General features: G+C 33.9%; 1 protein-coding gene across 14 annotated transcripts in view; it reads left to right on the plus strand.

Annotated features, from left to right (window-relative positions):
- Positions 1-27923, plus strand: part of siz (Brefeldin-resistant Arf-GEF family protein schizo) — a 177563-nt gene that overhangs the window by 92556 nt on the left and 57084 nt on the right. For 4 of the 14 annotated variants that reach the window (XM_069837699.1, XM_069837704.1, XM_069837709.1 and 1 more), the window contains exons 2-6: positions 15140-15214; positions 16489-16608; positions 18816-19347; positions 24670-24687; positions 24923-25297. In XM_069837699.1, coding sequence (XP_069693800.1) covers positions 15140-15214; positions 16489-16608; positions 18816-19347; positions 24670-24687; positions 24923-25297 — 1120 coding nt within the window. The other 10 variants (XM_069837703.1, XM_069837713.1, XM_069837706.1 and 7 more) reach the window with 8 other exon arrangements.

The following is a 27923-nucleotide window of genomic DNA, read 5'->3' on the forward strand; positions in this document are numbered from 1 at the left end:
CTTGCCCTCGAGCCAGAAACTCACTGTGACTATTAGTTTTGGTGTGTAATAGGGTGGCCCTTATTTTTCAACTTTCTAAAAGTTTAGCTCCCACCCCTCTATCTTGTTCCAATCAACAAAAAAACTATCTGTGCAAATTTTCAGCTCAATCGGACAACTGCAAGGCGACCCTCATCGACAATGAAGTTTTGAAGTTTTAGCCCCTAAAATAGTTTTTCTAATATTATTAGATAAACTTATATTATTATTATTATTATTATTATTATTATTATTATTATTATTGTTTTATTTACTTATTTTATAACCAAACATGATCTTGTTGATGAATAATTTTTCAGTTATTGATTCAGAACTGTCTGTGCTGACCTGCTCACTGCTCGTGTAAGGTGACTTTTCAAGACTTTTTTCCTAGAGTTGTAAAATGCCATCAACTTCTTCACGTAGTTCGTCACATTAGTTAAGACAATACTTTTATGTCTCTTTTGTTGACTACATCTTCAATCAAATCATCGGAGCCAAACTACCTTCAAATTGGCAAGTTTTAAGAGTTTTCTTCTACAATGTTCAAGTTGTAAATCTTACAACAAAGGAAAGAGTAGCGTTGGTGATTCAAGAAGTTTTGTTTGGCAAGAAGCACGAATCCCTACTAGAAAAAGTGACCACTGTGTTCATAAGTTATTCAAACTCTATGATGATTGGAAAGGTTTATAGAAATATTTGAGTAGAACTGCAGGTAAGGGAAAAGAAAAAAGAGATATTTTTGTGGAAATTATGGACGATCTCTTTGACATAGTTCATTCAGAGCTTTGGGACAGATGATAAATGAAGAGGATAAGAATTTTTAACGATGATTTTTATTGGCAGCATTCCAAAGAACGGGATATCGTTTCATATACTAGGAGCTGGAAGTCATGCTAGGTGAATGGCAAAAGCATTTTTTGCATTCAAGATATACTTGTTTCAAGATCAATTTCAGGTATCTCATAAGGAGACGAACTCTTTAAGGAGATTAATTATGTATTTTTCTTGCTCGAGTGTAGGCTGTGTTCGAGCTTGGTTTCTGTCATCAGAAGTAATTAAAGCACCATATCATGATTTCCTATTCATGCGTGAACTGATAAATTATCAGGATATTGATCCAGAAATCAGGCTACTGCAAATAAATTTTCCAACCATCTCTGGTACTTAGTTCCCGAAACTGTGGTTCTATCCTTATTTGATGACTGTTCCAACAGCGGTTAAAGCAAATATGGCTCAAGTTATACTGGAAGAAGAAAAAGAAGAAATCAACTGAAGAGCTACATTCTGCAACAGAATGATTTTTCTTCCTTTACAAATATTGAGTTTTCGTCTTTTGTAACTCCTGGTACTAAAATTTTCTTCACGAGATTTTCTATCAGCACCGATTTCCTCAACAAAGACCCTTAAACTTGAAAGTATGGTCCTGTTTACAAAAGTGGAATTGAAAAATAAGATAGTTGTTGTGAAGGACGTTGCAGAAAGAGAAGTCAAACTCATTCAGGATTACAATAATATTCTCACCCAAAAGATGAAACTGAGAAACAATTTGTTTTATAGATTGTTACCAGAGACTGTAAAAAATATCCAACTGCTACTAAATCCTCCCTTAGGAAAAAATAATGTTCAATGTTCGTTCATTTACATAGTGTTTTGATTATATACAAATTATTGTTGTAAATAAAATGTTTCTCTCTTATAGAAGTTGTGTGCGTTACTAAAATAAACCTTATATTTCTTAAATTTTTCATTTTACTTTCAGGATGTTTTCGAATTAGCTTTTGGGAAATTTCGTTCAGAATATTTTTAAACAATTGCTGGAGTTGCCAGAATGTCCACATAAATTTCTCTAAGAAATGTTCGAGATAGTGAAGAGTATACCGCTTTTGTATGGAATTAATAATTGCGTATACTATGTTCCAACTTCAAAGCATTTGAGGTTCGACAAACAGTTGTCCGATTGAGCTGTAAATTTCCAGAGATAATTTTTTTGTTAATTGGAACAAGATAAGGGGGTGGGAGCAGCACAATTTTAACTTTCGGAAAATTACCTATAGCTAAGGGCCACCCTAGTTTGTAATTGTCGCAGTATCTGATCATATCAGAGAGTCAGTCCTTGTAACAATACAATGACTTCCGTAAAAAGAAAAGTTCTCAATCCTAGAAAAGTTATTTAAGGTGAAGTTTAATGTACTGCTTGATAATTAAGATGCCCGAATTTGGACCCTTAATACGGTAACTGTCATGAATGAATTTTATCGCAGTATTAAATTTCTCCAGATAAGCGCTATGGTAATACTTCGGGCTATTAACGATTTTCTCTAAATACTTTCTTCTGTCAGTACTTAATCATCAGTCTGTGCCATCGACGTTGAGTAACACCAGCAATTTAGAAATTCATTTACGACATTTGTTTTTATTTATAATTTGTTTCGAGTCGCTGTTAAATATAAAACGGTAATACAGTATATGCTGCAAAAGGTTTTCCTGAATGGTGTAGTTGCTACTGTGCTTGCAATTTATTGCTTCCTTCAACAAATTTTAACTTTTTGTATGTTACGGATATGTAAACATTACTTTCCTACCAATTTGAGGCCACTAAATCCGAAAATAATATTAAACAATTTCGATTGATTATGAATTTTGAGTTACGTAAGAAACACCTTTCTTAATAGGTTGTATATTAGGAAAATAAATTACGAAAACCTGACTGTAACTTTAAAACTTTTAAAGCAAAGTCTGGTTTGTAAACACTATTGTCTCAAACTAGCGAAAACAGGTGTAACATTTTATTGAAATTTTATGGTGCTGAGTGATAGGAGGAGAGTTAGGGGAATTCAACTTTAGACAGTTTTTTTTTATTGTGGGGCTACAACGGTTTCTTTGTGTCAAAATGATCGATATCGACTAGACAGGGCACTGAAAATATTCCGTTAGCTTAAAAAACATTTTATTCCGCATTTCGTATTGTAGTTGACATCACAGTTTTCTAATAAAATCAAGTATGTCGCAGAAATATTTGAATAGTCGTGACAATTTTTTTGTGTTGAATTTACATTTGTTAAAGAAAGACGAAAATTGACCACATTGACATGAACACTATTTTTAATTGAGGTCGGTGACCTTGATAAGAGCTGATGTCCTCATAGATGTGCTTCCTGCACATCTAATCTGCAATGGTGACTGAAAGTTTAAAAATGCAAAGTCGTTTGCCATACCTATGCTCTGGAGAGAGCCCAAAAATCATACCTCCGACTGTTACTTTTGCCTTACGTCATCTATGGTAGGAATGACTCAGGCTGAAAGATTAGTTTTAAATATCCTAATCATCTTTCTGCATTTCGACCGATACCTCATGTGCAGTTTCAGACACAAGAAATGAACGATCTCCTGTAGCGTGTTTGCGTGAATTTGTATAATTCCTCCTTCGAGCTGCGCGTGGTTCACACGATTAGAGAAAGGATGTTTATTTTGCGCCTAATTTAGCCCTTGAATATGTCTTTGTTGTAGATTATTTATAACACTTGGATCTATAGACGTACAGAAAAAGAAACAAAGAAAAATTCAGAGCAGACTCTCGCATAAGAAATTCATTCGCGTGTAAATCTCAGCTCTCACGAAATCAACCGAAGTCTTCCGAAATCGACTATACGTATGACAGCCGATCATTTTTTTTATCTAAAATGATGCATGATTTACTTGTACCAAAACCACCATTTGTAGGCTATACGATTCCACTCCAGAATCATTCCGTTTTTGCAACGTAAGAATTTAGTTCAGTAATTCAAATTTCGATTTGCTTAATTTCAAATCTATCACTAAATCATTTAGCTCGGCTTGAGTAATACAGTGAGGACATTTTTACGAACTGATGGAATTACCCTTCACTTTTTTGTGGGTATGTCCGGTCTAGGTTCATTGCTTGATGAAGTCACATCATAAATACTGAATATGAACACACTAATACGGAAAGTAATATGTTTAACTTCATTTATGAGTTGTACGATTTATGTATTTGCATGTAATTTTGAACAAATTTATTTAGAACTCTACAATACATACAGAGTGAGTCAGGAGGAAAGGTACGTGGTTTGAGAGGTGATAATATTGATGATTCTGAACAAAAAAGTTTATATGAACATATGTCCTGTTCTTAACTTTTTCGGAGAAAACTAATCGAAAACAATGAGGAACGGGAAAAATGCAGGTGATAGTAAATTAAAACATTGTTACCTTTCGTTCTGTTTAATTGTGTACTTTTCTTTACAGAACATGTCCAGAAGTCCACCGTTAACTCCAATGTACTTTGCAGCTCTTGTAGACAACTGCTTTGTTGCTGATCTGAGCTGATTCGGACATTCCTTTAAATGAGCACAAGTATGTAAAATGCGAACTAGAAGTTCCTCCCTTATTTCAATTCAGTGGAGTAAGGTCGGGTGACCTGGGTGGCCAAGAAATTACTCCAGCGCGATCGATCCAAAGCCCTGGATATGTTTCATTGATCTTACTACAACCTGAAGTCGGTTTGGTTGCGTCCGCATGTGAGTACTGATGAAAGACATGAGACTGATTGACGCTCGTGATTTTCAAACAGCTGAATGTCAGATACTGTTAAGAACAGGGCATATGTTCATATAAACTTTATTGTTCAGAATCACCAATATTATCACCCCTCACAGCATGAACATTTCTTCCTGTCTCACCCTGTATACGAATATTATAAGAATTTCTAATACATTTTTTTACGGAACTCATAATTTTAAAATAATATTTGTCAAAATAATTGTCATGAAAGGCTTCAGTAATTCACTCATTTGTAAGAAATGTGTTTATGATGAAGCCTATTTCAGTTTTGAAACTCTACAAATTCGCAGGAAAACTAGAAATAATTTTATAAGGGCATCTGGGGACATACCTGGGGTGGACCAAAATCGGCTGCTACTAGTGCTGCCGCCTTGTAGTATGAGTTGGTTCTCCAAAAGCTAGGGATAGAAAACACCCATAACAAATTACCTGGTACTCCAGGTTGGGGGTTGGTCGTGTGGCTGACAACTCGACACCATAAAAAGTAGGCCTAACGTGTTACGAAACCCCATATTATGCCTCTGAAAAGTAAACCCACAAAAATTAAGACTGATCAGGCAATTGAAAATTGGATTATGTTACAGAGAACAGCTGCTAGAAATGATAGTTTCGAAAGAAAAATCCTCAGGAAGATATTTGGACCTAACATGGCGAATTAGATACAATCATGAACTATATGCCTTGTATAGTGATATAGCATTATCCACACTTCTACGTATTAAGAGACTCCAGTGGGCTGGACACATTATACGAATGGAAAATTAACGAATCCCCAAAAAAGTACTTGAGGGACGAAACGATAGGAAAAGGTCAGTTGGAAATCCACATAATTAATGGGAAGAAATGTTACAGAAAGATGCAGCAGATTTGATCCATAAAACTGGAAGGCAACCGCAAGAAACAGGAAGAAATGGAAGAGAATAATAGGGAAGGTCATGGTCCGGAAACGGGCCGAAGCACGATAGGATGGTGATCTGGGGACATACACACTGCCTACTTTATTTTATATCTTTTTTCACCTTACGTTAGTAAAAAAAAAATAGTTCGTTATAACCAATTTCGAATAAATGGCTCTTTCGTGTCTTTTGACTTCGAAAAAAAGACCCATTATTTTTTAATTAAATATGCTCCACGTCCATTTTTTCCCAGATTTATTAACTCGTGGAAATTGAATATAAAAAACATCCATCCAATAGTTGGTAGAAATTGCTGTTCTTAAACATACAGATATGCACACAAAAGGCATTACCAAATATACTTTTTCGGTATCCGGAACTGTCAAAACGAGTATTTCCACCGAAGTTTAATATTGGATTTTTGTAGCGTCACAATATAATATAGGCCTATATTACAGCTCTATATTTCGTATAATGGTAAAATAAAAAGTCAGCTTCAACTTCAGACTTGCATTATTTTGGTAATGTATAAGAAAACAATGAACGTGAGAAAGCAAAGCTCTGCTCTAGCTCTATACAAGGAAAGCGTGTAGTTAGACGATTGTTTGTATTATAAATAGAAGAACCGGGTTCCAGTGTGTCGGTTCACCTTGAGGTTTCGACATCCGCAAGTTTGGCGTGCCAGGCTTGCATCATCATAAAGGACGTCAGTGTATGCCTCTTCTAACATCAATATTTCCAATTTCCTGTCACATTTTGTTTTAATAATTTATAGAATTATTTAGTTAATCTTCTCTTTTCAAATATAAGAGAGAGAGGAGATAAGGTGAACAGTTACGTGGATGAAATGAAGTATACAGAACTACCGTTTCTAATTGCTTGATCATTATAGATTTCAGCCACTTTCGTTTTGCCATTGAAAAAAATGTAACATGAAATCTAGTCGCGGATCGTAAAAGTGATCATGTGTAGATTCAAAGTTACCGGTACTTTCTTTTTCATCAGTTATGTCACAACATATGATCTGAGCTTGAACACATTTAGCGAACAGTCTGTATACATATTTGGTTTTTCTTTCTTAATTCTAGGAATACTATATGTTACGTGACTAAAAAGGGACTTTCACTTTTTTTTTTTTTCGTGAGGTTTTATTAGAACGCACTGTACACCCTTCGACACGGAAATTGGTCGCTGTTCAGAGGCAAGTCCCACCTTGGAATAGTTCGGGAATCATCATTTACGCTGTATTTACACGCGTGCGTTTTATATAGACAAGATTCGGTATTTGAAATGAGAAGAAAATCTACCGCTAAGCTATAAATGCTTCGTAGGGAATATGTCGTTTCGTGCCGTACAGATATGTCGCTCCTTCAACTTGATTTCATCCTAGATTCTTAAATTTTTCGTTTTGACGGTGAATGCCACGTTAATCCAACACTTAGACAAATTCACGCTACAAGACAACGACCATTTTTCTTGTCAAAGGTGTATTTAGGAACACTAATTTTTAATTATTATAATATGTTCTTTCAATTGACAAATATTTAGCTGTGCCCTTTGTACAAGAAAACGTAAGATAAAACTCTCTCATGAAATTATTTGGTGTACCTTAACTAAACATAATTCGTGTTAAATTTTATTTCGTTTTGGGAAATTCATTCATTCATAATGTTCTGTCCAAGGGCAGGTCTTTCACTGCAAACCCAGCATTCTCCAGTCTTTCCTATTTTCTCCCTTCCTTTTTGTCTCATATGATCCATATATCTTAATGTCTATCATCTAATATCTTCTGCCCCGAACTCTTCTCCCATTTCTATTCCTTCCATTTGGGGAATTAGAATGCACTTCTTAGGAACTCCGTTACAAGAACTGTTCTTTCAGTCTTTTTTTTATTATTTTTATATTTATAACTCCAGAAAATCTTTCGCCAGTGAGATTTTTGAACCCTAACATACAGTAGAATAAGGCGCCACAATAGAAGTTAAGTCTGGTCCACAATAAACTGGGAACGGAAACGACAACCAGAACGAGAAGGAAAACATTGTTAAAATAAATGTATTTCAATATGAGCTTTCACAATTAAAAAGAAGTTTGCCGGAGCACGGGAACGGGAACTTGAAAGTTAATTGTGAATGCTCACATTTAAATACATTTATTTTAACAATATTTCCGTTTTCGTTCTCATCGTTTCCGTTCCCGGTTTATTGTGGACCAGCCTTAAGACTTTTAAAAAGAACGCTCTTCAATGACTTGCTAAACTTTAAACATTATTACAGTCTGCCTATTTTGCATAGAAGTGCTATAATTTTAATATAATTTTTTATTTGTATCTTGTACTTGTTCATAGTAATATAAAGTTGCAGTTTTAATAGTGACTATTTGAGAAGATGTTCACTTTAATGGAATAGTAGAATTTCCCAACTCAAATATATTTAATCACTTCTTTGTCTACTGCAATATTATTGGTCTCTAATTACAATATTGTCGATAGTAATATTTCGTTATGGAAATTTGTACCTTTGTATTCATATTGTAAATCTACACGTTAAATATTTATTACATTTGACATAAAAAGTTAACGACTTCTTTTTTTTTTTCAAATCCAGGTCCACTAATTTACTACCTATGTAAATACAACTGCAGAACAGTATTGTATGAATTTTCCTTGTGTGGCTCGATATATAGGCCCATTTTTTTTCTAATGACGATAGGCAACTTCAGCAGTAGCGTTAAGACTATGAGTTGAATTCTTGATTAAAAGAACGGCGATTTTAATTGAGTCAACAATTCAAATAAATATGGCAAGTCTTAAGGTGTGCACTTGGAAAGAATTTGTTTGTGAATAAATATGTGAAAGCACTATCTTCATGGTAAAGCGAAACAAGTAGTATATTTTCAGTTTATCCGTATAAATATAGGCCTACAAAATATTATAAATGCCACTTGAAAATTTTCAGTAAATTAGTATACATTTAAAGTAGTTTCTATCGACCGAAAATCCTTCAACGAGAGTCTGAAATACGTAGAGCTTCGTGGCTTGTTATTGTTGATTAATTAACCGGTTTCCATCGCGTAAGAACTTTTGACTTTCCTTTGTCAGACAAGATTATGTATTATTTAATACCTTCAGAGTAAGACGACTCGTTACTTTGCGTCACATTGTATTATGAAAACTTGGGAGTGTTATTCATCGAAATTTCAATTAACTTGCATAAATGTATTTAGTTTGTGTTGATCGAAAATCCTTCCACGGGTGTCTGAAACACACAGATTTGTAACACCGGTTTCTATAGCGTAAGACATTTTTACTTCTCCTTGCTAGAAATGGTTCCATATTGTTTTATGCCTTCATAGTAAGACGAGACGTTACGGTGTGTCACAGTCTCTGACAACTTGGAAGTGTTATGTTACTATTAAAAGTTGCGGTACACTGCATTGGATGACCTCATTTACGTACGCGTGAAGGGAATGAAAAGAACCGTTCAGTGTATTGTTTTATGTAATTGTGAAAGCGAACTTACATTATTCATTTCTAATATTTACACTCCATTTAAAAATCATGATTCTGTAAAGCCATAAATACCGACAAGACTTCGTTCAGGAATGAACTCTACTAATTACGCCCAAAGTCTTTCCACTTTTCGATACATGTGGTGTTTGACGTTTGCTGAACTTTTACACAAACGTAGTATTATTTTGAAGTTTTTCTGCTATATGGAAACAAGAGATGCGAATTATATTATTCTTATTCCATGTGAGATGTAAACATGTGTGGAATGGTGGTTGTACAGACCAGAAACAAAGTTTGGGCCACCTGCATTTTTCAAGTTCCAGTTATACTGTGCATGCTCAGTAAGTACTGAATATGCACAGTATGTTATAACTGGAACTTGGAAAATTCAGGTGGCTCAAATTTTGTTTCTGGATCTGTATAGGAACTGATAAATTCTATTTTAATGTTACTGTCGTTATTCGGAAAATAAAAGGCAATAATGTTGCCATACATGCGTTTTCATTAACAGTGTGCATTTGAAAATTCATATAATCATAAGATATTTTAATAAAGAAATCATTGCAACAAACATAACCAGTGAAAAATTAATATATTCTGCATAATTACGTAAAAATGATTTGATTTTTCACAGTCGTTTCTCTATCGTGTACGAGTAAATTGACATCATCTGTACGGCAAGTTTCCCTTGCAGACATCGTTATGAAGCAGTTAATGTCTCTGTTTTTGTCATCAATACAGAAATTACGCATTATGATTGCAATATACCGGGTGTTCAGAATTCAGCCCAAGAAATTTAAGAGGTTGTGGATGGGTTCTTGGTAAGTGTATTGATATAGGGAAGTAGGGTGTCTGCGGATTCAAACTGCACGTGGCTTAGCGATACAATTGGAAATGTGTCGGATACAATATTGCTATATCTCTGTATCACACAATTGGTAAATATTTAGATCGTTTCCCTCCGAGGATGAGTTCGAACGTTCAAACTTCAGCAGGTACTTTAACTTACCGTTTGTAACTTTAAATTTGTGCTATAATATTAAAAATCCAGCTCTAGTTATTTTGTAGTGTACGTAATAATGCCAGTAATCTTATATATAAAAGTCAATGTGGGTATGTATGTATGTATGTATGTATGTATGTATGTACTTTATACAAATCTACAGGATTTGACCGATATTTACCAAAGTTTGCACATTTAATCTTCATAACCAGGAGAAGAACATAGGCTACATTAAAATTGGACAGATGGACGTTAAATTATTGAAAACAATAAAAATTAGAAGTACGGCATATATTATATTAAAATGGCCTATTCTGCAGTCAATTGTCTTATATTGACGTCATCCAGTCATCTCTTCTTCCGTTGTAAATGCGGCCATATTGTTACTGAAATATTAAATAAAGTAATATTAAATTAAAATTACGTAAATGGGGGACGATCTCTTGATTGAATGTGTTATATGACATGAATATGCAATATAATATAGCACAAACACATTTTTGTTAAATATTTAAGAATTCAAAATGAAACGTGATAGGCAGAAAACATGAAAGCATTCATAACACGTAAATTCAAACGCTTTAATAAACAGATCTCTGTAGTGTAGTGGTAAGGTGAAAGAGTTTGGTGTAGGAGAACCCAGGTTCGAACCTGCGGTCAGCTCATTTTGTTTATTATTTCGATAATTTATTTACATTACTTTATTTTAACCGGGCATAAAGAGGTTTTACTATATAAATAATATATCCGTACTACTTTATTTATGCTGTCTCAAACAAAGTTACCATACAATTATGTGAATGTACGTACGTAATCTCACTGAAAATAACAGTGTATTAATTCTAAAATACATGTCCTTCAAAATATTGTTGTTCATGTCCGCATATGTGTTATTGTTAAATTATATCTGTATTATGTCGTGAATGTACAGTAGTATGTATGGCAAGCCTACTGGAAATAACAATCTGTTAATTTTTAAAATAAGCTTCTCTTAAAATATTATTCTAAAAGTCCAGAAATGATTTATTGCGAAATTATACTGTATTCTGCAGATAAAATAAAAATGACATAATTAATATACAGTATTATCACAGTTTAGTATATACAGTTGCGAAGCTCAATACTTACTAAATATGCAAACATAGACAATTGAAATATGCATCCATAGTTAGTTGCTAGCCACCAGGATCGCTACTATCGCCTTATCACAGACTCTTTCCCTAGCAGACGATAAAATGTGTTGTACTTTTGATATCGTGTTCTTTTGAAAAATTAACACCTTCCTTCCACTATTGAAATACGAAATACATAAGGTTTATATATTATTTTCATAAAGTATATATTATATTTGATAAACTCACCTTCCCGGATCTTTCGGAAGAAGGATGACTCTGACCTCTTTTTCTTAGAATTTATAGTGCTACAAACGTCTCCTTGCCCCATATTATTATTTAAATTATTGTATTTTAGCCATTTAGAGTTATTACAACAGATAACGAACATTTCACAGTTTACACAACTTTTCACAACAATGCAAAATACGGCACAGTCAATGCCTCTTCGATCTAGAGCCGTAAAATTTGTTCGGGTTTTCTATTTCAGTGTATGGAGCTCAGTGAATTATTATATTATAACTTTATTGCGTATCATAGCAAAGTTTTATTTAGTGTAATGTGTCCATAAGTTCCCTTTACTTCTTGTTGCATAATAGCCTATGTGGAAGAAATAATTACAAAACTGTGTTATTTTAATGTGAAGAGAGTTTTACATGTTAACATAATCTTTTCGCATTAACATTTTAAGTTTAGAATGGAAGCTATTTTGAGGTTTAATAAAAAAGAATTTATATTGTGATTTAATATAGTACATCTACCTTCCTTAATAAAGACAGAACATTTATCATATCACTCCTATGAAATTAGTGTGCGTACGATTGTTACTTCGTCTCTTAGGTAGTAGATAAATACAATAATTCAATACTCAATTGTAGTATTAAAATACAGACAAATTGAATGTGCGGAGTATCATACATGACATTATGCTTAATTATAATGTAGAATTGCGAATTTAGGAATATAAGATATAGTAAACATAACCTATAATATTTCCATATGAATGGTAGGGCATTGGAGACCACTAAAATTAGACAGAAAGGGGCATCTGGGACAGTAAACATAACCTATAATTTCAACATGTCTAAATATCCGTGCGGTGCAAATGAAAATTATTGAATCTTGCATAAATGAATGTACAAGAATTTCGCAGTATTTAATCGAAATAAAGGAAAGTATTACACATATGAACAATGTAATTTTCACACCAAAAATAATATTTCATCTTAACTCGCAAGTGATTTATGTCTGAAGTGTCTCATAATCATTGTTTTAAATTTTATTAATGCAATTGCACTACATTTTAGAGAAATATATGTTACTCTTTATGCATGCCAACTAATTTATATGGTTGAAACGCCGCCCTTCATGATCAGGTTAAGCGAGTTACATGGTCTGCCTTACGGCCTGTATTAGATCATGATGGCAGTGACACAGTCTATTGTTCCTAGTAGGCCTACTCAGCAGAGCTCCAAGCGGCTAGCAACTATCGCGAGAAATGCAAAAAATCATCTCAAGCTTCGCAACTGTATATACTAAACTGTGGTATTATGTACGATTATTTGTAAGACAGTATTTTTTAAGTCATATTTAAGAAATCAGGTTTGATATAAGCAAACGTAAAGCGGACAAGGGTACAAAATTCTCCAATCCTATTATGTATCTTTTTGTTTGCATATTGATTCGATACGACAGATAAAGAGGTGTAAATTTTAATTTTCCATTATACCCCAAGGGGTTCAGACTGGAAACAAGAGAATCCCTATTTATCATCAACTGTCTTTAAACGTCAAGCAAAAGCATACAAAGACAGGAAATTATATTAAATTTGTGTCAGCACAGCTTTAGATCAATGTATAAGATTGAGTCTATGCTAAACGGATGTAAAGGGACTGAGGGGATGTTTTTGTTTAGCTAAGCTACAAGACAAAGGTAATTAAAAACAAAAACAGTAAGGTACATGATATATTTTCTTTTTGGTGCCTGATCTTCAGTTGTTTTGAATTTTGTTAATCTTGGCAGGCATTTTGGCTAAGAAGATCATTTTGTTCATGTAAGTTATGTTAAGTAAATATTCATCTTTAGGGACGAGGAAAGCTTAGTAAAGACAATAATTCGTTTCGATTTTCTATACTTGAGTTGCCAAGATCTCAACTCTGAAGCAAAAGGGAAAACCGGGAAACACAGGGTGCTTTTAACTAGTTACTTATAACGGTGAAGGAAGATTGTAGTTTGAGAAATGCATACTGTATCCATTGCTTTGGACAAGTTACGCATTTAATACAACTTGAACATCGAAATGATACAAAAATGCATGAAAATAATAACAAAAATGCCATGAACTATTACTGTACAGTATACTCTTGCCGAAAGCATAATAAATAAACACTACAATAGGTATGTCGCTGGTTCAATAAAAAAAATTCAGAGATCTCAACAATATAATGAGGTATTGGGATGAGAAAACTACCACGGTGGGTTTGAACACACTATTTTTTGGCCTGATGTCTGACGCGTTATCCATTGCACCACATTTTCATGCCGATAAAATAGGTATTATAATGAAAATGAAAAAGCGGTGCGGTGGTGTATTGTCTCATTCTTTGCCAACAGTTTTACAGATTCTGTAAAATCTAAATTTTGAAAACCTGGGTGGTTAGTTTTTAACACTTGGGCTTCATTCAGTCTCTAATGAGGTCCGAAATCAACCCATACCAAAAATTCCCACTTCTTTACAAAAAATTATAACTAAGCCGGATATACAGAATTTTATTATAGTACAAAAAGTGACTGTCACAAAAAACCATGCCTGATGGAAAAATTCTGATTAGGCCCTACATATATGAATTCAGGATAAAAACTGCATTAGAATCAATATTCAGTTTACTTATGAAAAAAATCATGTTGACAAGTGTAATCAGAGAAATTGTATAAGTTCTGGACTTTATTGGTTTGAACAAACTGAAACAAGTTAAAAAGCAGTCTTATTTAAAGTGGTACCAGTATATAAAGGAAAGGCAGACGAGAAGAGTTAAACCTGTTGGCCATTGTACTCTATAGATTCTGGCATAAGCATGCATGATGCATACGGTTATGAGTAATATTAAAGAATGACAATATCAATTGTTACATGAAGAGCTATAATTTCATTGTTTTGTGTCACCTGTATCTTCGGAATATGCAGTTATTTTATTATTTCACATGAATATTGACTACCAATTTTATTTGCAGCAAATTTAATTAGAAAACAGCCTCCTCATACTATTTTAAATTTTGTACATTAAACAATATTAAGCTTCAAATTTGAACATATTGAGGGAAGTGAGAAGGCAATTTATTTTGATGACATTACTGAAACACAGAATCAGTATGTTAATGAATTTTAACGATTTCTTTTTGGATATTTGAACCATGTGAACTTTCTGTGCGCTATGTTTTAAGAGGCATATTTTATAGGTAACTGAATTGAGTTATAAAGATTTTAATTGTCACTTTGAGAAATTTTATCATCACTTTTAAAAGAAGTATCATACTCAGTTTGGTCTTATTTACCAAACAATTTATTCTTTGTTCATTTGACAAAATGAGTGCAATTTATGTGATAGAAGTGCATTTAATTTGTTTTCTTTAACATTAAACTAGTAATGAGTTCCAACATTTTAGACAAATTCCAGTCCACCATAAAATACAAATGGTCATAAAATATGCCATATTCCCTAAAACACTGAAAAACAAAAACTCGTATGAAAATTATTCATATTATTGGTTAACTTGAGTGTCCAAATTCAGTATGACCTGGAAATACTTGTGATTAATTATATTTGGGTATTTAATGTAACATTGTCTATATAAGTTAATAGAAAATATGTAAAAAGTCTTTGTTTAATATTTCGGTTTTACCATTTAAAAATAAAATAAATTACTGTGTTGTAGTTCACTTTCCTCTGTATCAAATAATTTAAACATTTTGTTATACATATGGATATGATTCCTTAATTTATTTGTTTTGTTTTAGTTCTGGTGAAATCCTGGAAAGTCGAAGTGCAGCAGATCTCCAGATGAACGGGCAACTGGTTGCAGTGAGAGATAGGTAAGAATTCCTTTTACAATATTGTCACATGTTGATAATGCCACGTTGTTGATCTTCGGTGTACCATTCATTGCAAAATTATATTATAATATGTAATATTACTAAGAGATGTGTATTTTGAAATTTCAAGTGGTCGTTTAACTTCAATGAAATTTGCCAGAGTTTTAATGCAGTTCCAACTTATAGGTGAAGTGTACAGTAGTTACTTTTCATTGAAATTAAATTTCTATAAGAAATAGTAAGTACATGTACAATGTTATGCTTTACTTTGTGAAATGAAATAACATCATACCATAATGAATTCTTTGTACATTCTGAAGTAGTGCTTCTAATTTGTGTCAATAGGCATTCTGAAAGCGTACTTTCTTTCAGGAGTCTAGAGAACTCTTTAACTAATATTGTATTTATTAGTCTTTCTTACTCTCTTCGTCAAACTTTTCTCTCTCTTCCTCCCATCTTCTAATTTTTCCCTAATATTTTCTCTCCTCATTTTTTCTTTGTCTTCTTCTTCTTCTTTTCCTCTTTGCTTTAATCATCTTCGTCTCTTCTTCAACCACAGTATTAGCTACCGTGGACCATCACAAATGTCTCATCGCCATCACAAGCACCAATGCAGCTCGTGGATAAGGAGCTAGTCTCCTGATCTGAAGCTGCACTCGGATGTGGGTTCGAATCCCGCTTAGGCTGATCACTTGGACGGGTTGTTTTTTCCAAAGTTTTCCCCAAACTGTAAGGCGAATAGTATGTAATCCACAGCGAATTCTTGGTCTTCTCTCACCAGAATATCACCTTGCTATCACCATTTCCATCTACATTGGATAACATCGAAGTTGATGCAGCATCATTAAGTCACCAATTACGAAACCATCACCAACACTTTAGCAAATTTTTTGCTATGGGCATTTAAATTAGCAACGGAATGTTCTAATGACATCCAAGTCAGCCTTCTAGTTAATTTCATCTCGAGTATGACACGTAAATATAGTTTAAATGACATGTAGGCATTTAATGTACTGTAAGCAAGTTTACCACATGTATAATTCACTTACCAAAATTATCAATTTGACACAATGATTCATGCAATAGACACTTATGCTAACTCTAAAGAATGATTCTGTCTTTACATACTGTCTAAGGACCTTCTGTCTTCACATATTACCTAACACTTAGTAAATAGTGAAGGCTAGCTTTCATTTCTCATAAGAAAAGAAGCAGTGTAGTTTATAAGAAGGTCATTGCTAGGGGATGACTGAAATAATGTTTGTGTTATTCAGCTATCTCCAAACCTCTGAGCGGTCCCCATGTAGCCTTGGGAACAGGGGGCAAGGGCTCCACAAGAAAGGTTCGATTCGAGAAAGTGGTGATGTTCTCAAACGGTCTCGTGTCCAAACTGCGTAAGTACCGAAGTTTATTACATGAGTTTGTTGTGTCTTGAAACAGATTGCATACATTTCTGCCTTTAACTATAGAAAAGATTGGGCGTAACATTTGGTACCTTCATTTGTTTTGCTTACATGTTATTTATTCACATCAATAACATTGATCATATAAGTTACTTTTTGATGTATGTATCAGTTGTAAATTATGTATTGTTTCGATTAGATATATAGTAGAATATGTGCCGAGTGAATAAATTAGAGTGTAGAGAGTTTATTTGTTGAAATGTACTTAGTTATATTATGACTGTCAAGTTATATCGCTAAAATACTATAGGCCTACTGGGTTTAAAATAAGGTTTACAGAATTTTAAGAATGGAAGCAGTAATATTGGAGACATTATAGCTCCATAGGCATTTGGTTTTGGAATTACGTTTACTTGGACTCTTAATTATGTTCTTGAGTACTGTATGTACAGACCCAGAAACATAATTTGGGCCACCTGATTTTACTAAATGCCAGATACAATGCATTGCGCATGTGCAGTAAACAAGAGCGCCTAAATGTATGCTACTTGTGGACAGTATTGCGAAGTTTGTTGCCTACACATAGGAGGACTGCTACCAAAACTCGGCTCATTTTTTTAATTCCGTATCTGTACCCTTAATTTTTGTAATCCTTTTGCTTAACATCATGTGTAATGTTCACGTAATCACAAAATCTGCCTAGTTTTATAAATAACATTGGCAAATTATGTAGAGAGGAACATTTTTCACCATCAGTGTTACAGAGAATTTGCCTTTGTCTAGGGTTACATTTTAATTCTTAGCTCTTACATGCTGGATGAAAAAGATTCCAGCTTGGGCTTCGTAAATGTATCTATAAAATTTTGTAATAAAACTGAAATGAATGTGTCAAATTGACTGAAATATTTCCAAGATAAATGTAACTCTCTATTTAATAATTTTTCTAAGCTACAAAAGTCATTCAGAAGAGATAAGAAGGTGACGATGCCGAGAATAAAGAGATAGTGGAAAAGGAAAGACAGGATAATTATACAAGAAATACTGTATACATAAGGAAACCTCCCACCACTTCATCTCTCATGATTTGGTGGGAATTTAGTCCCATTTCCTTGACGAGGTGTCTAAATCGTACATGTTATTCCTTATTAAACGAGCTGACAAGAATAATAAAATTGTGTTTCATTAACTCCATTCGTCTGTAGAGTTACTCTGTTATCTTCTTTAATCTTCTTTTATTCTCCATTATTGGCATTGAAATATCTTTGGGTCTCATTGACATCTTTTCTTACAGTTTTCAGAATCGTACGTACGACTTCACTCTCCACGTATTTCAATTTGTATACCTAGTTTCATTGCAGTTCGAATCTTGGAGTGTGTATTTGCAGCACTTCAATCATTATTTTATATAATTCTGGATTCCAGTGCTGTACAAGTGGACAATTTTTGTTTATGAACATCAAACAAAATACATTAGGAACAGCAAGGGAAGAACTGAGATGTGTACTGCAGGCTTTTGTGGATGAATGTATTGAGTTTGTTATGCTAGAATTGTGATGTTATTTCTTTGTTCATTGTAAGCATGCAAGTGTTCATAAGTCTTTCAAACACGGTTCCATTTTTTTATATATAAACAGTTAATTGTAAATTTCCTTGTACATAATTTATTGGGCAGCCAGGTAGCTCAGTTGGTAGAGCAGCTGGCTATGGACTGGAAGGTCCGCTGTTCGATCCCAAGTGGTGACGGGATTTTTCTCGTTGCCAAACTTCCAGAATAGCCCCGAGGATCACTCAGCCTCCTATAAAATTGAGTACTGGATCTTTCCCGGAGGTAAAAGGCAGTCAGAGCGTGGTGCTGACCACACCACCTCATTCTAATGCCGAGGTCATGGAAAGCATGGGGCTCTACCTCCAAGCCCCCCCAAGTGCCTTCATGGCATGTGACGGGGATACCATTAACTTTTTTTGCCTTTTTACATAATTTATTACAAATTGTCACCATAGTAGTCTTCAATTCTGGAGTGAAGCTCTTCTCTTCCATCCTATTCATATCGATGTCTTTCAGTTGTTTATAATTGCGACTCTGTAGTCTGTCATTGACTCACTTTGTTGTTAAATATATATTTCTTTAAATCTATTACAGAGTTATAATAGTTTAATAAAATTTAATTATTAATATTTTTCTCTGTGTTATTGTGCAGATATGAGCTCTCCCAAGACTTACTGGAGAAGCAAATTGAGATGCTTGAGAGAAAATATGGTGGTGTGAAGGCTCGAAATGCAGCTCTTACGATCCAGAGGGCATTCCGTCGCTACACATTGCTCAAGAAATTTGCTGCAATCACTGCTATGGCTAAAGCCGAGAAACGACTCAGCCGGAGATTACACGCATCACATGAGGTTTGCGACCGATATGTAGACAGTGAACTGGTTATAAGAAACAATTTTGCAGGGTTATATCAAGAGTTACGGCAGAATTGTTCCCCACAGTCTCATGCCTCTACCCGCCCACTGCCACTACGCTCCATGTCGATGCGAGAACGGCGCAACGTTGACAGTATCCCTCTACCACGGAGTCAATCTAGTCGCTGTGATATGGCTCATGTCAATGTCCAGTTGGATTACTACACCCCCACGTCATTGGCGCCGTGCCCTTCCTATAACGGCCCAAAACACTTCTGGGATACGACGCACTACTACACGCCGCAGGAAGCATTCTCGGAAAGCGGCGAGGTGAGTACCCCCAGTTTTATGGCACGTATGGGGGAAATTGAAAAGTTCAAAATTTTGCTTATATGCGTAATCAGTGTTGTGCATTATATACAGGATAATGGAATATTTACGAGCACAGATTTCATCATGCAATTTCTTTGTAAACTTGACACATTCTTTTTTAACAATTTCTGCACATGCATAGGTGTTTGAGAGAAATGTGAAATTTTCTATATTAACCAATATTGAAATTACAGTATTATGAAGTTTGCTCGTATTCTGAAGCTATGATAGTAGTCATACATATTGAGAATAATAAAATTAATCCCATTCTCACTTACATATGATATTTAACCTGATGCATCTTTGGTGGGATGAGTATTTTTAATTCAGATGTCTCGATAATAATTGAAAATAATGAAGTTTTTAAATTTGGAAACATTACAAAAATTATTGTACTAGAGTGTAAATAATAAGTAGTTCCCTAGTGAATTGAAAGCAAAGAAATCTTAACATGTGCAACTTCTCATTACAAATATTGCACAACAGCTGCTCAAATACAATTAAATGGACAATTTTACTTCAATTTTTTCAGATAATAGATATATGTAAGTTATTTTGTATGTGGTTTCATGGCCAAAAACTGATAAAAATTTTAAATTGTGACATAGGCCTACTCTAAGGGAGAAAAATGAACTTAATTAAGAATGTATGAGGGCACAGTCAATCGTTGTGTTGGTCAGAACATATTTCTTATATGTAAATGTTCAGTAGGAAATCATTACAATTAATTTTGAGCTGATTGCAATTTTTTCTTCTTTACCATAACGATATCATATGAAGTGCTGCTACTAGAACAAAAATTATTCCGAAATTAGGTTATTATGTAATCAAGTACTGAAAATGAACAAAATGTATTTGATAGGGACACCTGCGCATGGGTATGCATTATGTGTGTTTACACATGGAAATCTTACTGTGGAAAACTTACTTTACTTAGCATTGTGTACCCTGACCATTACATTTAACTCTCGAAATAATTTTTTGAATATTGTAATATCTTATCCATTCAAAGTGCAGTATAAAAAGGAAAAATTAGAGTAATTTAAATCTTATTCTCTTACCTTGATGGCATGCCATTTTCAAAGAAACCTCAATAAGGAATGTAGGCATGCATTTTGTTGCTAAATCTACGCTTAATTACAGTCATTTTATTTCACTTATTCATGTGCGGAAAATTTGAAGGAGAAATATCTTTATTAGTAGCAATGAGTTGTGTGCTGCTTTCTGTGTTCGCAAATATTTCCTAAGTCTGTATATTTGCTGAGTATTGCATTTTACTTTCAAACTAATAATCGTTGAATTGCAATTGGAATAACAAACACATTTTTTAATTGTAAGCAGACACTGTTAAAGTATAGGAAAAAGTGTTTGACTTGTGAGAAAATAGTTTTCATTCTCGTAGTTCCTTAAAGAAAAAAGAAAAGAAATCTGACGTTAAATTTTCAAATTTTCAAGACATACAATGTTCTCTTCTTAAACTCAAGTATAAGTAAAAGTGATCTGTTCAGTAGTGATGAAGTTTTAAGGAAACTGTGGGATTGAGAGTTACGATGAACAAACGTAAAGGAAAAATATGATATATAAATAAGGCGAGGGGGATTCGTGAGTGCAGTTTGTGGATGACTTTATTAGCGATGTTAGAAGTTTATAATTATCACATATTAATTAAAATAGTTTGAAATTATGAAATTATGAGGCAGATGCATGAAAAATTGATAGGGTGTTGTTAGAAAGCATGATTAAGGGGACTTTGTGATCTGGACGAGATATTAAAATGAATGTATATTATTTCGGTTTTAACCCATTATATCCCAAATTAAGGAAGGTTGACATGATTGTTGACACTAGGCATAATGAGTACACAAGATTTTTTAGAGTGTTCTGTATTTTTTATGCTTTTTAGGGCATATGATATTTCATACAGTGGGCATTAAGGAAACTAGTAACAGTAAATAGCCTATTGGAAAAAAGTAAATACCACAAGAAATATTGGTTTTTGTTTATTCTGTGGCCTTATCGTATGTGGTACTGATTTAAACATGATTTTGGGTGAAATCCAACATTACATAACCTGCTTGTACATAAACATTTAAATTTGAAATCAAATAGGCTCGCCATGAATAAATTGCTTTACTACAGTTCCATGGCTTCATGTACTGTACAGAGATACTATTATCCAAGAGCATCATGAGTTGTTAGAACTTTTGGTTTAGATGACTTATCATAGGGTGAACTTTGTAAAATTTTTGATTTGTATCAGTGGTGCAGTTATCATTGATATGGAAACATGAATTAGGAAAAAAAAATTTTCTTGACATTGATTTTGATACTAAGGCATTGTAAGTATCTAAGCAGGTTTCCCATACATATGTCAATGCATTACTTTGCAATGGTCTGAGAGTATCAGTTGCCTGTATATTTGTATATGTCTTCTTTAGATAGCTGCATAGCTGTATATTATTTTCCTTGTATGCAGAATCCTTTATAGTTTCTTGAAATATCTTTTCATTAATTTCATCTTCATTAGTCAACAGGAGTAGCTTTATTCTTTAGTAAATTACTCGTAATAGAAGTGACAGGGTCTGTAATATTTGGTATCTTTGATTCTGGATTTCAATGTTTTTTTTTTTAACTCGAGAAGGTCTATTATTTATTTTACCTTTTAAATGACAGTGGGGTGGTAATGAAGAATGGAGTAGTAGATCCTTTCCATTAATAGGTACTAGTACCATGTCAAAAGTATTATCAAGATCCAACTCTTGAGATTTGTCATGAGAAACTACTTTTACCTACCTTTTTAAAGAACACCTTTACCTAAAGCTATAAATTTTGCTTCATCTCCTTTTTTATCACTGCTTGCATCATCCCGATTACATTCTTCTCCATCTTTTTGTGGTATAACAAATTCATGAGCTTTTGTATTGTCAGTTTCTCATATAACTTTAGAATCATCCAGACTGTTCAAGTGATTTAGAATTTTTTCACTGTCTCTAAAGTGGTCCAAGAAAAAAAAAGTGATAATACCATGTACTCACTAAATCCCAACATCTGATTTGTTGTTGTCCAGTGACATTAGAATTGTTTATTTACATCATCATCCCTCTTGCTTCCCAATAAAGTCCTGCCATTTTGTTTGTTGCTGTGTAGTGTTGTACATTTCTGTAGATGTTCTGTATTACGTACTGCTTCTTGGTCTTTGCAGATCGTGCACTTGTCTGTAAGCAGACATTTTATTCTTTATATTTAACATTTTCAACCAGATGATCATGTCTTGTTTTCATCGTGAATAATGCTACAGCTGTTTTTCTTTGCATGTTCATTATGTCAGTTCCAGTTCTGCTCTTTATGTCCTTGTATCTCTTACTTGTTAATTTTATTATTTTTCTTCTATTTTCTTGTTTTCATATTTAAAGTGATTTTTTAGATACTGTGTATTTGTTTGTGGATATCTAATTTCTTTTTGATAGTGTTTTATATTAGCTTCGTTTTTAGCAAGCTAATCTATTTGTTAGTTTTGTAAAATGCAGATATCCATTGTACTGCACGTGCAATGCTTTCTTACTGTCTGCCACAATGTCCATATGTTATGTTTAATGGCGCGGTTTGTAACAATGATATAGATTTAATAATCATTTGAGGTGGCATCTATAACCACCTCTGACAATGCAATTATATACTGTATAACCAAGACAGTTCTTATAATCTATTCAAAATATGTTGTTACACATTATGAAATATTGTATGATGGGGATATAATGGGTTAAGATTGTGTAATTTTCGTTACAATTATCTTCAAAATCGTCCACTGCTGTGGAATAATGGTTACCATGCCTGACGGTGAAAGAAGGAGGCCTGGGTTCAAATCCTGGTTGGGACAAGTTACCTTGTTGAGGTTTTTTTCCAGGGTTTTCCCTCAACCCATTAAGAGCAAGTACTGGATAAATTTCGATGCTGGACCTTGGACTCATTTTGCTGGCATTATCATCTTCATATCACTCATATGCTAGATAACCGTAGCAGTTAATAAAGCATCGTAAAAATAACAAATTAAAAAAACTACAAAATCACTTTTACTGCTACATAATTACAGGCTTGGGAAATTGTTTGGATTATTAACATATCAATGGAACCAATTTTTGAGTTGGTACTTGTCAGAAGAAAAAAACGTTCATATTAGAACAGTATAGGTACAGTAGGTGTGCATTCAGTACGTGCCAATTAGAGTATTTAGATTAAATTTTCTTCCATGAGAGACACAGATACCTAAGAAGTTGGAGAATATGTATACACATTTTTTCATATATCTTTTGTAATTGTACATCATCTAACGCTTATTTATTTTTATGAAATATTGTCTTTTTTTAATTTATCATATTTTAATTTACTATTTCATAACTATAGACTTCTTTTTATACTCTTGTCATTGGATCTACATACATATTCTATTTTTATGGTCTCAAGTGTGCTGAGAGTAAATACAAAATAAAAAAGACTTAACTTCAATAGATTATTGTCTATATAGGAATGCAGCGTTTATACAATTTCGATGAATGAACTTGTTCTGTATTATGTTGTAGACATTAAATTTTTTTTTCTGAATTGGATACGCTGCAACAACATAATTTTGTGTAATGAGAAAGTAAATGGATTACTCAGTATAGAAACTTAATTTGAAAACAGGCCTAGAAATTTTATTTGCAAAAAAAAAAAAAAAAAAGCATAAAATAAATACGTTAAAGTTAATTAATTCGATAATGAAGTGGAATAGAACTTAAAAAATAAGTATTGCATTTTTTCGAAGCACTTTCAAAGCTATTGATTTATAAATGGAATCAAGTAGCTTTGTCGAGAAATTAAATATGCATTTAAAAATTTTCCTTTATGTTAAAATTTCTGTTTGGTACTTCATGCTTTACATAAGTAACTTATTAATGATAAAGCATGATATTAAAGTGAAGCTTTGAACACAGAATTGTATTGCTTCTTTGCTTGTAGTTCTTAAGCACAACACTGTGCATATTAGCAGCAAACATAAATATTTCTATTATAAATTAATTTTCTATTTATAAAAATTCGAGATCTTGCCTTGCTTTTGAATGCTCTTTTGGTGCATAGTGGCAGTTCTTACCATTTCTTTCACTAGGACACTCACGGACATATTCACACATCACCACTGAATCATTTTTCCAGAGTTTTCAGCCTCCTCCTATTTACTATTCTTCTTATGAACTTCACTTTTGTTTCAAACTCTTGTTTCACATTTTACAATCTCGCATGAAGAGGAAGGATAATACATCTGTGAGTACTCAAATGACACGCTTTCATCCTACACTTCTCCTTTCTCTTTTTTTGGATATGTATACACAGTACAGTAACATCTTTGTTTCTTGTTGACAGTGTAAATTATTTTACGTTCAAATTAAGTAATAGTATTGAGTTGTGTAAATACTTACATGTTGTCTGAAGTATTTGTTGCATATAAAAAATGAACGAGTGAGAAATATATGAAGTGATGAGTGTTATTTATTCATAGTTTGGGCATGACAGCAGCCTAAGTCGGGACTCAGCTTTACGCCGAACAATTGCCACCTCACCTCTCCATCAGAATAATGTAGCTTGGAATAGACAAGACGCCTGGACACCGAAACCTGGAACTCCACAGAGACCTTGGTGTCAAGGTCAGAAAATACCGCCAGAGGTGCCAAAAAGAACTTCTTCTATCTCATCACGATCGACTGATACAAGACCTCTTCGTGCCAATGGACTGAATAAGACACGAGAAAATGGAAGTTTATCTAGCGTCCAATCTTCGGGCAGTGATAGTAGTCTTTCTGCTGACAGAGTTACTTGTGAGAGTCTAGAAGACAGTAGCCATAGATGCTCTCCAATTTGGAAACGGAAAGGCCAGGTTAGTAATGAGCTGTATGTTCCAGAATTTCACTTAATTCTTATTTGCATTGGTATATAGCCCATGGTGCAACCTAAAATACGTACAACACACACAAAAGAAAACATGTCCTGTTGCATCTTGATTCTTAACTTCTGGTGTATTTTGCTCCAATTCGATAAAAATTATGGGCGGCTTTCTGTTTGCTTTTTTTCTGCTGTTCTCTTTGTGTTACACACTCATCTCCAAGTGAAATGATTAGACTAACAGCATGGATATTTTTCACTTGCCCTTTTCTTAATCCAAGATGAACATTATTTTTGTTGCAGTTATGTTTCCTTATGACAGATTAGAAATGCTTCTTATCTCTTAATGTTATAAACTATTCTGGCCTTCATATGAGCAAGCCACTGGTGTAGTCTCAGGGTAACGAATGTGACTCGTAATCTGACGTTGCGCTCGGACGTGGGTTCGAATCCCACTTGGACCGATTACCCAGAGTTGGAATATTTTTAGAGATTTAGTCTAACTGTAGGGCGAATTTTGGGTAGTGCCATAATGAATCTTCGGACTCACCTTACCAGATGACATTTTGCTACCACAAATCCCACCAATGCTGTATAATAGAATAGTAGATACAGCATTGTTAAGTGACTGACTAAACATTTCTTTGTGTGTTCAGTGGCATATTATGATCATTTTAGACAATTACTTCGCTTTCCCAGTAATATGCAGAATATGATTTAGAAAAGAATTTCGTCTGTTGGGATATATGTTACATATGTCTTATCATTGAAGTAATTGTAGTCTGTAGTATTTGAAGCCATTTTTCTGCAATTAATGAAGAAACTTGGGTAAAATGGTCACAGTGTAATCTCTTCATGGGAACTAAGATATGATTTTCAAACTATGTAAAATATATTCCACCACAAAACTCTTAATTAAATAAACATCCTGCTTTGTTAAAATACTTAGTTAATACATGTTGATTTTTCAAAATTAACATAACTTCATTCAGTATTAGGGCTCAAAAGTACAGCTTGTACGATTAATATGAATGATTAACTTCATTTTCTCTCTAGTATATGATTGTGATGAAGGAAGAAACATCACAGAATTAGGCGAGTGCTTTGTCTTAATGAAAGTAATTAATGCACATTAGTAAATTGCACCTTTAATAATAGGAGACACTGGCTTTCAACATTGCCCTTAAGAGAAATTCTTAAATTAATGTTAGTTTTAAAACATTTTGTTTTAATAATGTTTTAAAAAATTTATTATTTACTGTAATTGAAGTTATTTTGTGAAATTATTTAATTACAGTAAATTGTATCAAAATATTCTTTGAAAAATAACAACTTAATATTACTAGTTGTCGGCCTCGGTAGTGCAGTTGGTATAGTGCTGGCCTTCGCTGCTCGAAGTTGTGGGTTCGATCCCTGCCCAGGTTCATGGTATTTAAGTGTGCTTAAATGCGACAGGCTCATGTTAGTAGATTTACTGGCATGTAAAAGAATTCTGCGGGACAAAAGTTCAGCACACTGGTGATGCTGATATAACCTCGGCAGGTGCGAGCATCGTTAAATAAACCATAATTTAATTTAAATTTAATAGTACTAGTTTTGCAAACATGTGATTATCATTGTCTATGCGTACATTATTTCCATTCTACTTGATTACCATCAAATTCTTTTATTATCTATCTCTGTGTGTGTGCGTGTGTGTGATTCTACCACTTACAGCACTACTACTGCTACTACTAAGGATAATGGTAATTGTGGTAATAATAATAATAATAATAATAATAATAATAATAATAATAATAATAATGATAATATTAATATACTAGTGGAAAATGAAAATGAATACCTCTAAAGAAGTAACGTAAAACACCATATTCGCATGGGGCATTGATAGAGGGAGTAAATGCAATGCAAAGTTCTGTGCTGTGCTGAGCTGAGCTGTGGAAGGAGTAGGAATCAAGTACTAAGCATAAGAACTCTGAGCCCATGACAACTGTAGTTGACTTGGTGAAAGAGTTGTCTGTTTCGAGTATAGTACTGTGTTTAGTAAATATTGTAAACATGCCAGGACAATGTAGCCGAGCACAATTCGTGAAACTAACTGAATTTGAGCGGGGTCATATTGTGGGCCTGGAGGGGAGGCTAGATGGTCTTTCCGAAGAATTGCCCGACATGTTGGGTATGAAGTGTCTGCTGTGTATCATTGTTGGTGCCGGTGGTCCAATGATGGTGCACATGTTCATCATCCTGGTTCTGGAGCAGCATACGGATTCATGCCTAGACCACTGCATCAGACAAGCAGCCATTGCTAATCGGACGGTGACCACAGCACAGATTAGGGCCACTGTTACACTCAGTGTGTCAGCTAGGACCATCAGCAACCTTTGCTGGAAGCTGGGCTATGATCAAGGGTGCTGCTCAGCAGGCTTTCTCTTACACCTCATCACCCTGCAGCACACCTCGGATGGTGTCGCGAAAGACGCAACTGGAGGGATGAATGACGCGAAGTTGTGTTTAGTGATGAGAGCAGATTCTAGCCTGCGTCAGTGATAGTTATTTGCAAGTGCGGTGTCGACCAGGAGAGGGGCAATGGCCAAAGTGTATTATATGGCAGCACATCCAGC

The sequence above is a fragment of the Periplaneta americana genome, chromosome 10, assembly GCF_040183065.1.
Source record: "Periplaneta americana isolate PAMFEO1 chromosome 10, P.americana_PAMFEO1_priV1, whole genome shotgun sequence".
Lineage (NCBI taxonomy): Eukaryota > Metazoa > Arthropoda > Insecta > Blattodea > Blattidae > Periplaneta > Periplaneta americana.